The sequence below is a fragment of the Rhamphochromis longiceps genome, linkage group LG3 (genome assembly GCF_057381845.1).
Source record: "Rhamphochromis longiceps isolate RC_006_pf linkage group LG3, R_longiceps_female_GT1.1, whole genome shotgun sequence".
In the NCBI taxonomy this organism is placed as follows: Eukaryota; Metazoa; Chordata; class Actinopteri; order Cichliformes; family Cichlidae; genus Rhamphochromis; species Rhamphochromis longiceps.
Window position 1 is genome coordinate 17,333,042 of NC_140559.1, and position 13,321 is coordinate 17,346,362.

A 13,321-nucleotide genomic window follows, 5' to 3' on the forward strand; every position below is an offset into this window, starting at 1 on the left:
CGCGGTAGGAAGTGACGTGTCGGCGGGTTTTGCGCTGTTTCGGCGCAAAACCAAAACACAGCCGAAACAGTGTCCGACATGATTAGAGATTAGAGACGTTGAGCCAGGAAAAGAACTTGAATAGAACTCCTTGCTAAGTAATAATAATAATAAACAGTTCATAACATAACCATAACGTTACCCTGATATCTCACAGAAATGCTACATGAAAATAAACAGAAGCTGGCAACTCAGCTCTGTAGAGTGGGCAATCATTCCTTCAAGTAATGAACCTTGTCATTACTTGAAAGAAGTTGAAAGTCCGCAGGACGTTATGACGTATTACATTTGATGTTAGGAGAATCATACATGCATTATAACAAATGTACATCACTAGCAATCACTAGCAAATACTTTAACTTCTACTTTCACTGTAAATAAACTCACTAAAGATATTTTTCCATTTCCTGTGTTTGAGTCCAGCCTGCCTATAGATCATGACAATAAAACTCTATTTCAATTAATTAAAAATATGCATATATATTATACTATAATCTAGATTATGAGCAGTTAAATGTTGCATCACCAACACAATAGAAAACAAATTCTTTGGTAGGTTTTAGGTACATAAACTAAGTTTTAATACAAAATCATTTGATGCTGCAGAGAGCATGCAAAACATGACATGACTTGAAATGTGATACAGAAAAAGTGAACTGAAAAATACACTTTTTTCTTTAATAGTTGGTATTTATTATAATTGCACCAACACAACTGAGCTTTTAAAAGATTGCAACAAACTTTGCAAGTGGTGATCCACTGACAACCAAGACATTCATACTAGTCCCAAGTAAACATCTCCCTCTAGTGGTCACATGAAGGACAAAAATGGAAAATGTGCAGCTGGTCTCTTCACTCATCTTAATTATCTCAATTCAAATCCTCAAGATGTTTTATATTGTAAGGTAAAGACCTACAATAAAACAGAGAAAACCCTAAAATTTAGATGATCCCCTATGAACAAAGACTTTGACAACAGTGGGAAGGAAAGGGTCCCTTTTACAGAAAGAAACCTGTAAAGAGATTAATAATAATTAAGCCTCGGGGAAGGTTAAAGGCTGTTAAATGTTCAGGTTCGATGCCATATGTTAAAACAAGATCTAGAGTGTGATTAAAGTGGTGGGTGGGTTCTTTTACATTTTGAGAGAAGCCAATTGAGTCTAATAACAGATTAAATGCCATGTTGAGGCTGTCATTTTTAGCATCTACATGGATGTTAAAATCACCCACAATAATTATTTTATCTGAGCTCAGAACTAAATTAGATATAAAGTCTGAGAAATCAGACAGAAACTCTTTGTAAGGCCCAGGTGGACGATAGATGATAACAAGTAAGACTGGTTTCTGAGTTTCACAGCTGGGGTGGACAATGTTAAGCATCAGGCTTTCAAATGAATTAAAAGTCTGTCTTGGTCTTTCATTAATTAATAGGCTGGTGTGAAAAATTGCTGCCACACCGCCCCCTCGGCCTGTGCTTCGAGATTTCTGGTAGTTAGAATGACTCGGGGATAGGGATGGGTATTGATAAGATTTTCACAATTCCGATTCCATTTTCGATTCTGTTTAACGATTCGATTCTTTATTGATTCTTTTTAAAAATAGGAGACCACTAAGGTCGATTAGCTTAGAACTTTGTTTTATATCTTCTCTTTAAACAAGACACACATTTAGGAGTAACACGGCCTTACAAACCCAACACTGAGATCTTAAGAGATCCACAGCCTACGGCTCTTCAATGGGGTGTCACAGGGTCCCCAGGAAAAAAAATTGTAAATGTAAAATAATAAAAACTCTCTCTCTCTCTCTCTTGCCGTCACTCTTAAAACTTCCCCTGTTTTGTTTTTTGCTCATAAGCAGAGAGGTCTTGCTAGCGCTTTCTTTAGACAGTACACGTGACGGAACAATTGAGGAAAAAACGCCGCTAATATATTGTTTATCATGACTCTGGTTTTACGTGGCCTATCAACACAATTTAAAAACTGGTATATATCACCTTGTTGCTTTGTCTTTAAGTGGTCACGTGATTGGCTTACCATGAATACTTTATTCTTCCTCAGTCAAACAGCAGCACTCAAGCGATTGTTTTGCCCCCTTAGCTCCAGGTGTTGTGCTAGACAGTGATTGTGGTTACCGTCCGCGGGAGTGCGCGCAGCTGCTTAAGCTGTCCAGATTACTTACAGCTACTTCTGTGCAGCTGATATAAACTGCGGTAATCTGAACACAGCTTTAAACCGTCTGTTTGTTGAAAAATAGTAACAGACCGCATTTTCTTGTTAGTAACTGTAACAGCATTGTAACGATAGGAATAGTAATTAGTTAGATTACTCGTTTCTGAAAAAAGTAACGCCGTTTGTAACAACGTTACTTGTAAGGCCGTTCCCATCACTACTGATAATACATTAATAATATTACTAAACTTTACAGCAACAAATATGTAACATCAAGAGAAGGGAACAATATTAAGTGGGACAAAACCCAAAAACATGCCAACGGAAAAGAGCTCTACCTTATTTAATTTTAAGTAACAAAATTTGTTTGAGATGTCTTTCAACTGTAGCAGATCAGCGCATCCTTCACACTCTGATTATTGATTCCCTATAATTCACAGTATTTGCTATTGTTAGGTGACGGCTGTGTGCGGACAGGGATAGGACCCAAGATGCAAACTCCAGAGACAAACTTAAACCAAAACAGCTTTAATGCTGAACGCAAACATAACATAACTGGAAAAAACTCAAAATAAACTAACACCGGTGGACTGGCAAAACACACAGCAAAATAAACGGTAGATCGCGACACGGACACAGAGAAACACAGGGCTTAAATACACAGAGGGAGCAATCAGGGAATGAGTAACAGGAGGGAAACACAGCTGGGGCAAATCAGAACTGACAAGACCAAAGAAGCGTAAACTGAACACACCGAGATAAGACACAGACCTTCAAAGTAAAACAGGAAACGCATAACACAGACTGAACAAAGACACAGACTCACATGCAGGCACTACAGAGGGAACAGAGACGTGGGACCAGGGCAGACACAAACACTGACTGGACACGGGGATATAGGAACTAAGGATACACAGAGACGCGAACTAGACAAGGGGATACAGGTGACAGGGGAGACAGAACAACTAGAGAAGACAGACATAAACCATAAGACAGAACTCAAAGAAACCAAAGACTAGAAAGTATAAATAATATAATAAACTCAAAAACCCTGGGTCAACGACCCAGGCATCCTAACAGCTATGTTGTTCAGATTATTTTACACAGAGTTTGTCATGTCATTTGATTTAGTCAGTGACTCTAATTATTCTGTAACAGCAGATCTCTACCTGAGCAACAGTTTGTGCAGCTCAATCCTCGCAGAACAACTTTGATCTTACAAACAGCTGCTGAACAGAAAGACGAAACGTGTAGGGTATTTGACAATATTAAACAATTAATAAATTGAATTTTTGCACAGTGTAAAGAAGCTGTGCTGTAACACTTTAACCATAACAATTTAAGCTAAGGTTTAGTTTTTAATACTGTCTTAAATGGTGTTAATTGATCCAGTGAAAAATGAATGAAGATGAATTTGTTATCTAATAAAAAAAAGCAGAGACCTCGGTGCTTTTGGCATCAGTCTCATGATGCACGTGTAAGAAACATATTTTAATATAATATAATATTTAATATATATATATATATATATATATATAATAATATTTTCATAAACTCAACCAAACAAGTAATGAGTTAACCAACAGAATACTGAGCCTTTTGTATATTTTACTGTAGATTAAGAAAACGACAGCAGCAACAAGAAGCACAGCAGTACAAGAGGTCCATCCTCCTTCCCTCCATCCTTCTCTTGTCCTCCTGTCTGACCTGCAGGTGAGAAACAGGTGTGAGGTGTCAGCTGTCAGGTAGGTGATGAGTGAAGAACAGAACAGAATCCATTTCCTCTTCAAACTGCTGTCAGACATTATCTACTGCACTCTGATCACATCACTCAGACCAGCTGCTTTCTACAAAGTCTCATCAACAACATCTTTAGAAACAAACATCAACAACCAGGAAGCAGCTTCACCTCTGATCACACACACACTCAACTCTACTCACTCACCTGGAGGAACAACATGAAGGTGGATGATGCTGAGTTTCCACAAAGGTCCATTGTTCGTGTAAAGGCACTTGTATGTTCCAGTGTCATTAATCATCACATCCTTCAGAATCAAAGACACGTCTCCATCCTTCATCTGTCTGTCCTGCAGATCCACCCGGTTCTTAAAAGATGGATGCTGACTGTCTGGAACAAACTGTCCTTTCTGGTACAAAAGCACATATTCATCTCCCAGGTCAGCTCTGCTCCACTTTAAAACTATGATGTTGTTGTTTGGAGCTCGACATGTCAGAGTGACGTCCTGTCCAGACTCAGCTGTGATGATTTTTTGGTCTGAAAGAGGAAACAACACAGAGCAGAGAGGTTAAAGGTCAAAGTACAACTGTTCACGCAGCCAATCAGAAACACACAATAAAAGGTTGTCTTCTGTTATTAGATGATGATCTTTTAATTACAATTACAATTATGATCAGAATGATTGACTTTAAATATTTTGCTTATTTCCTTTGACATTTGAGTTTTTAGTCATGTTGGATTTAATGAACCTCTGAACATCCACCAGCTATTTAAATGTTCACTTCTACAGCAGTCAATCAGATTGAGCTACATAGAGACAGCTGAGAACTTTTTGCCAAAATGATGATGATCTGATATTGAAACCTATCTGAATCAGTAGTAACATAATCAACATATAACCTGATGAAAACTACTTACTCCTCTTTATCTCTGATGGACACTTTCTATAACTACTTAATCTCACCTGAAGAAACAAATACCAAAGTCAAACAGAGCAAAACAGCACAGTGCTAGGTTATTAAATTCTAGTCATGTTAGATTATTATAAATGTGTGATTCTGTACTTTCAGTGACTAACTGAACCTGAACCTGAGTCTAAATGTGATCAGATGAAGTGTGAGGTTGTGAGAAAGTGTCTGACTGCATTCATAGATGTGTCCTTTCAGCTGCTCGCTCTGATCCAACCTTTGGTCTCTAAGAAGAGGCTTCAGGGAGACGTTTGCTACGTTGGACTGTAGGACCATCAGAAATGTGTGCAGTAACAAAACAGGCAGCACTGAAAGCAGCTCTAAGTGTTTGTGTTGTTCAATGATTTGTGCACAACAACAACAATGGGACCTCTCTCATCCATCAGTCACCATGTGGACATTTTTCTGACACACTTTGAAGCTGATGGACGTTTTGTGTCTGCACTAAGTACGTTTTCACCAGCTATGGCACCGGCAGGATTCACTTTCACAGACTCACAACCACCAGCTTCACCCCTCCCCTCCCCCTCCAGCTGTAGGCTTTAACATTGAGTTTCCCCACACATGTTTACAGACGAGTTAGAGAGCAAGAGAAGAAGAGACGGATTCATAAATGTCTTTGTTTCTGCTCTAACCAAACAATGCTGCTCTACAACTCTAGACTACCAGCCACAAAGACAACAGCTGGAGAAACATCTGTCTACCTCTGACATCCACCAGCTCATCCATACAACAAACAAACATCAACAACCAGGAAGCAGCTTCACCTCTGATCACACACACACTCAACTCTACTCACTCACCTGGAGGAACAACAACAATCACTCCAACAGATCCTCCTGGCTGACCTGCAGGTGAGAAACAGGTGTGAGGTGTCAGCTGTCAGGTAGGTGATGAGTGAAGAACAGAACAGAATCCATTTCCTCTTCAAACTGCTGTCAGACATTATCTACTGCACTCTGATCACATCACTCAGACCAGCTGCTTTCTACAAAGTCTCATCAACAACATCTTTAGAAACAAACATCAACAACCAGGAAGCAGCTTCACCTCTGATCACACACACACTCAACTCTACTCACTCACCTGGAGGATCAACACTCAGGTAGATGCTGCTGAAGTGCCATAAGCCTGTTTGTTCCATGAAGAAACGACACTCATATGTTCCAGTGTCATTAATCATCACATCCTTCAGAATCAAAGACACGTCTCCATCCTTCATCTGTCTGTCCTGCAGATCCACCCGGTTCTTAAAAGATGGATGCTGGTGTGTTGAATCAGGGAGACCATCCTGGTACAAAAATACATAGCCTGACATCAAGTCATCTCTGCTCCAATGTACAAATTTGATCTTGTTGTTGTTTGGAGCTCGACATGTCAGAGTGACGTCCTGTCCAGACTCAGCTGTGATGATTTTCTGCTCTGAAAGAGGAAACAACACAGAGCAGAGAATTTAAGGGTCAAAGTTATAGTTATAGTTACCATCAGAATGATTTACTTTAAATATAACTATAACTATAATGTTTTTTGTTTAAGATTTGAATTAGAGTATAAAATATTTCAAATGTGAATAGAAATCACCCAAATCGCTGTCTCTGTCCCTCTGGTTTCAATCATGTGAAAAATCTCATCAGTCATTTGAAATTACAAATTGGTAACAACATTCCAAGATGACCACTATGTCCAACATGTCCAACATAAAAAAACAGCTGATCTGCTACAGAATCCTGTAATAATTCCTTCAATTAATTGCAGGAAGTTTTAAAATTATTATGTTGCTCAAGAAACAACACGAGCATGAGATGAATTGCTTCAGCTCATAAATACAATTAATGGTGTTAAAACTGCACATTCCAGGGTGGCCTTTTGTTGTGGGCAGTCTGAGGTACACCTGTGCACTACTCATGATGTCAGATCAGCATCCTGATGTGGCACACCTGTGAGGTGGGATGGATTATCTCAATATGGCAGATGTGCCCACTACCACACATTTGGACTGATTTGTGACCACTGTTTGGGAGGGATGGTTATATTGTGTATCTGGAATGAATTTTAGGTCTCTACGTCCATCCCATGGGGAATGGGAGCAGTAACAAAGGTGTTGCGTTTATATTTTTGTTGAGTGTATTTTTCACAAGGGCTACAGTATGCAGAGTCGTACGTAGTGAGGAGGTAAACTCATTAAATCAGAATCAGAATCAGAATCAGAAATTATTTTTTGTTACAGTGCTCCATTTTAAACCAACATTAAGACAAGACAGACAATACGCTAACTAAGAATAGTACAATATATACATATATATACATACATACATACATAAGTCACTTATAAATAAATATTTGGAAAAGAAACATGTGTAGTTGTAGCAGCAAACAGTGTGTTAAGTGGATGCGTTGTACAGGGAGATGGCCACAGGCAGGAATGATTTCCTGTGTCGTTCAGTGGTTAACAAGCAACATTAACAAGCTAATCAACCTCTGTTGGGGTAGCGTTCAGGTATAAATATAAATAATAATAATAATAAAAAAAAACATTTGACACATTTAATTAATTAATTAATTATTGACACATTTAACTATTTATTTATTTATTTCCTATTTTAATGAATTATTGCTACATTTAATGAATTATTTAATGGTGTACTTAATTCATTCATTATGGCACTCCTGGCATTCCACAGGCTGGGCAGTCATCTCCGAATTTATTTTATCTGTGGGATTGACAGATAAAATGTAATTCATGGTGAGACTTGAAGGAGTCAAATGTGCCAAAATGAGTGAAATACACCATTAAATAATTATTTAAATGTGTCAATAATTATTAATTAAGTAAATATTTCAAAAATATTTATTTAATTATTTATTTCCCATTTTAATTAATTATTTCCAATTTTATTTAATTATTGCCACATTTAATTAATTACTTAATGGTGTATTTAATTAATTCATTATGTTAGTCCTGGCGTTCCATATGCTTGGACACTGCTAGCATATCTTCCCTTTGGCTTCACCTGCACAAGTAGCAAGGTAGGTCTCTGCGACAGAATTAGTGTGAGGAGCACGCACTGGGCTCTCCAAATCACAGACAAACAGTATCCCACAGTTGTTTATGTTTTTAAACCTATTTTGCACAGAGAGACATTTTTGAAGATATATTGATAGCAATGTTGAATATTATTACACAGGAAAAAAACAACTACAAGTAAAATAATTACACCAATTGCGTGTGTATATGTAAGATATACACACACTGTAAAAAGTGAAGATAGTAAGATTAACAGTAACAGTATTTATTGTAGAAATTCATCTCATGTAAACAATAACGTGGCGCACAGTGTGACGTGAAAAAAGCCACATAACTTTAACGTTGCCAGGCGAACTGTATTCCTCGTCCACACATAAACGCAAAAAGAAGTTCTAAAATATCTCAGTTTTCAGTGATTCGAATTAGAGATAGCATGATACCACTCAGTGGCGGTCCTAGCCTGTTTGGCGCCCCGGGCGAACACTCCCTCTGGCGCCCCCACCCCCCCTCCCCCTCCCCACACACACACAAAACATATTAAGGATTATATATTAGCATAAAACTGTTGTAGGAACCATACTGAATTTCGCCAGAGAAACACACACACACATATGAAGAGAGCGAGTATGCATAGTATGCAAATGGCTACCAAACAGACATCATAATTCGTCATACACAATGAGAACAGGACAAATCAACAACTGACAATGACTAATTAATATTAAAATCTGTAACATAATGTATTGTTTGGAGTTTAGTCTGTTACTGTTGCTATTTTTACCATTTCTTCTTGGAGCAACTGTAACCCACATTATTTCCTTAGGGATTAATAAAGTATTCTGATTGTTTCAGGATGACCTGCCATTATCCAATGACAAATCTTCTTACCTGCATCTTTTGCTCGTTTCTCCTCCTCTTCTTTTCTATTTTTTCTAAACTGGGGACCTGATGGCTTTGAACTTTTCTTGTCCATCTTACATCGGTTTTAATTTTGCACTCCAATATGAACACAAATTCCCCAACTCGAGGATCGCCACAACATAATCTAACACACCTACACCTTAATTCACAGATTCACTTTGTCTAGGGTTTATTTCTGGGATTTCACACAACCCAGGACTCAAATCATGAATACATAATGGGCTTGGATTTACAACATTATGAATGAAATGTGCTCTATTCGGAAGCAGCCGCCCCCCTCCTCTTTCGACGGGTTGTGTGAGACTTTAAATCATCAAACTGTAAATTATAAATTTTAAATTGTTATTGATCCCTTTACCCCGAGTCCTAAAGTGTATATTTATTTTCTTATTCTTCTTATATTTATTGTTTGTTTACTTGCACTGCTGTAACTGGAGCCTCGTCGTCTCGACTCTCTATATACTGGACTGTAGCGGAGATGACAATAAAGTTTACTTTGACTTCAGCAGCGAGCAGGCGCACCGAGGGCTCTCGCGCTCACTTTTCGTGTATAGAATTTTGAAAAAACATCGGTGCAAATTATAAGTCTGTATCATGATGTCTGGTGTTTTTGTGTTTGTTGTTTTGTTTTTGTTTTATTTTTTTTATTTTGCGAGTTGGTTATTAGATGCTGCTCCAGCCAGCCAGAGAATCCCCCGCCGCTCCGCCCCGCCCTCTCCTCCCAGTGCAGCAAGCAGCAGGCGCACCTCGCAAACGGAGGGCGCCCTTAATCCCAGCAAATGGGCGATAGAAAACAGATCGGTGCCTATGACATCCCCAGTATGCGCTGGCTGATGTCGGGGCAGCATGAGTACGAGCAATTTTTTATTTTTATTTTTTTTGCCGATGCCGTGATGCCGCCCCCCACCACGATACCGCCCCGGGCAACCGCCCGTGTCGCCCGTATCAAAAACCGCTACTGATACCACTTTTTTTATTGGCGGGGGGATTGGAAGGGCCCAGCAAAAAAAGTTTGGGAACCACTGAGTTAAAACAAGATCTAGAGTGTGACTAACCAGTTGAGCCCTCTCATTATAAGACAATGTGAATCTCTGCATGCTGCCTTTATGTAGCTACAGCTGTTTGTATACACTGAATAAAAAGCTTTGTAGCTGTACACTGACTCCTGACACTACAACACACCACACTGACACACACATTACACTTCTTTGTCTCTGTCACAGCTGGATTACAGTTAATAGACGTTAAATCCACATCGACTCCACCCAGCCTAGTATATCAGCCGTATCCCAGACAAACCGAATCAATCTAAAATTAATGATTAGAGAAGATAATGGACTGTCGATCTGGTTGACATGTTACCAATTCTCCCCCCAAAGTGTTTTTAAGTGTTTTAAACCTCACCTGTAGAGACAAACACGAAGACACCGACAAACATCAAAGTGGAGCAGAGTGACGCAGTTACAGTAGACATTTCCTTGTTCTCGAGTTCAGATGATCCGACACTTTCATTTTTCAAAATGTCTGAGTCTGTTTGTATTTTCACTGAATAACAGAACCCGAGTTTAAACCTGACTACACGGGAATAAAGTTTTACTCGCTCGATGCCAAAATGTCCAACTCGTTTCTTAAGTAGTGACGATCGATTTGAAGAGTCAGCGACCTCAACAGCCTTCGTCAGTACTGCCTCTGTACCTGATGTGGTGGTTTATAAGGAAGTGACTCATTGGTGGGCTTTGTGCTGTGTTTTGGTGATTTGTGCGAGAGACTGGAAACAAGTGTGCGACATAATTAGAGACACTGAGCCAGGAAGAGAGGATACTTTGCTAAATAAAAATAAAAATACCACTAAAAACAGTTCATAACATACTCATGTGGAGACAGGGCCCTCCCAACAAAAGCATACTCCCAACATATTATAAAACTGTTTTGTACTTTGTTATTATCATTATTATTATTATTTTACAAAATCAATAAGTCGCAAGAAAAGGCACATGTTTAAGCATATCCATTTATCAAATTATTTATTAATCAAATATACATAACATGTATTTTTTCATTCAAAAAAACAGAAAAACAAAAACCAAATGTTCAAAGCACCACAACGGTACTCTGATGTCTCACAGAAATGCCACATGATATCAAACAGAAGAGCTGGCAACTTAGCTCTGTAGAGTGGGCAGAGCTGAGTTATGAAGCAGTTCATTTAAAGTTTAAGATTCAAGTTGCTTTTTATATGTTTGGCCACCAGATGTCACCAAAAATAAAAGCTTCCAGTAATGGATCTTTTTTCAATACAAGCTACAGAAAGCTTCATTTGCTCTCCAAGATTCAAGAAGTTTATTGTCATGTACTCCACAAAACACAATAGGTTACAATAGCAATGGAATTCTTATTTTGCAGGTTCCCTTCACACAACTAAATAAGTAAAACAGTGCGTGGGTGTAATCAGAATTTAAAGTACTAGTAGTTGCAACACTGTCACAGTGATAATATATACAAAGTATGCAATATTAAGGTGTATATGTAGAGATATGTACACAAATTGCAAATTTACAGGTTAATATACATGTGCAGAATTTTACATTTACAGAATAAGGGTAATTCAAGTCAAGTCAAGTCAAGTTGGCTTTATTGTCACTTCAACCATATACAGTTTAACAGTACACAGTGAGGCGAAACAACGTTCCTCCAGGAACCAAGGTGCTACATGCAACATAAATTTACAACATAATTTAACAGAAAAACTCTAAACTAGCTAACTAAGAGGCCTAGTTAGCTGGCTAGCAGAGACAAGACAGACTGACCTAACATAAATTACAACATAAATTAACAAAAAAACTATCTAACTATCTAAGGATGACTAATTACAGTTTTATTATGTTGTGTATAAATGTACAAAATTGAAAATCTACAGTTATGGATAATTACAATTCCGTAATAGTCAGTGATGCAGTAGCCTGATGGCCTGTGGACAGTAACTGTTTTTTAATCTAGTTGTTCTCGCTTTCACACTCCCGGAGCATCTGCCAGATGGCAGGAGTGTCAACAGTATGTGTGTGTGCTGTCCTTGATGATGTTATGTGTCCTTTTCCTGACCTGAGTGTTGTAGATGTCCTGTAGTGCTGGGAGGCGCACTCCATAGATGAGTTATGCCATTTTAATGACATGCTGGAGAGCCTTCCTGTCCTGAGTGGTGCAGTTCCCGTGCAGTTTGTCAGGATACTCTCCACTGTGAATTTGTAAAAGCACTGAGCAGTTTGGAGGTTAATCCAAATTTTCTCAGCTTCCTTAGGAAGAAGAGTGTCATGGTTTGGCAGACAAGCCATGTGAGTTGTGAATGGAGGACCCAAGACGCAGGCACTGCTGATATGAGTGAGCTTTTATTGGTGGAGAGTGAAACACACAAGCGGGGGTGCTGAAAAGACAAAACTTAGACATAACCTAAACTGGGAAAACTAAACAACAAACCAGAACACGAGGGAGCAGAGAAAACATGAAGGACAATGAGCAGGGAGAACAGCAGGGAGAACAGCATGGATGAACGCAGAGTGACGCAGGGAGGTAACACAGACAAACCAACAACACACACAAGAAAACACAGGGCTTAAATATAAACAGGACAATCAGGGAAACAGGAGGCAGACACAGCTGGGATTAATTGGACATAATGAGACAAGGGGAAGCAAAACTACAGGGAGTGCAGAATTATTAGGCAAATGAGTATTTTGTCCACATCATCCTCTTCATGCATGTTGTCTTACTCCAAGCTGTATAGGCTCGAAAGCCTACTACCAATTAAGCATATTAGGTGATGTGCATCTCTGTAATGAGAAGGGGTGTGGTCTAATGACATCAACACCCTATATCAGGTGTGCATAATTATTAGGCAACGTCCTTTCCTTTGGCAAAATGGGTCAAAAGAAGGACTTGACAGGCTCAGAAAAGTCAAAAACAGTGAGATATCTTGCAGAGGGATGCAGCAGTCTCAAAATTGCAAAGCTTCTGAAGCGTGATCATCGAACAATCAAGCGTTTCATTCAAAATAGTCAACAGGGTCGCAAGAAGCGTGTGGAAAAACCAAGGCGCAAAATAACTGCCCATGAACTGAGAAAAGTCAAGTGTGCAGCTGCCAAGATGCCACTTGCCACCAGTTTGGCCATATTTCAGAGCTGCAACATCACTGGAGTGCCCAAAAGCACAAGGTGTGCAATACTCAGAGACATGGCCAAGGTAAGAAAGGCTGAAAGACGACCACCACTGAACAAGACACACAAGCTGAAACGTCAAGACTGGGCCAAGAAATATCTCAAGACTGATTTTTCTAAGGTTTTATGGACTGATGAAATGAGAGTGAGTCTTGATGGGCCAGATGGATGGGCCCGTGGCTGGATTGGTAAAGGGCAGAGAGCTCCAGTCCGACTCAGACGCCAGCAAGGTGGAGGTGGAGTACTGGTTTGGG

The 13,321-nt window shown here is 39.1% G+C and overlaps 2 protein-coding genes across 3 annotated transcripts in view; both read right to left on the minus strand.

Annotated features, from left to right (window-relative positions):
- LOC146673215 (Fc receptor-like protein 4) overlaps positions 1-13,321 on the minus strand; it is a 93,970-nt gene that overhangs the window by 44,929 nt on the left and 35,720 nt on the right. The window lies entirely within an intron of this gene.
- LOC146673217 (matrix remodeling-associated protein 8-like) lies at positions 2,740-10,551 on the minus strand. Of its 2 annotated transcripts, XM_085401890.1 has the most exons (5): positions 10,264-10,551; positions 6,000-6,335; positions 5,717-5,761; positions 4,153-4,482; positions 2,740-3,914 (listed from the first exon to the last, which is right to left on the minus strand). In XM_085401890.1, exons 1-5 carry the CDS (start codon positions 10,331-10,333, stop codon positions 3,826-3,828), a joined length of 870 nt encoding a protein of 289 aa, XP_085258016.1. In that variant the 5' UTR covers positions 10,334-10,551; the 3' UTR covers positions 2,740-3,825. The 2 variants fall into 2 exon arrangements, with proteins under 2 accessions (XP_085258016.1, XP_085258017.1); XM_085401891.1 differs by lacking the exon at positions 5,717-5,761.

What these genes read in the sequence shown, in the direction of transcription:
- LOC146673217 (XM_085401890.1), bottom strand. Translation starts at nt 10,333, where the DNA reads ATGTCTACTGTAACTGCGTCACTCTGCTCCACTTTGATGTTTGTCGGT. An exon ending in CCTGAGTGTTGATCCTCCAG is followed by an intron (nt 5,762 to 5,999) that starts GTGAGTGAGTAG and finishes TCTCACCTGCAG; the next exon opens with GTCAGCCAGGAGGATCTGTT. An exon ending in GATTGTTGTTGTTCCTCCAG is followed by an intron (nt 4,483 to 5,716) that starts GTGAGTGAGTAG and finishes TTCCTCTTTCAG; the next exon opens with ACCAAAAAATCATCACAGCT.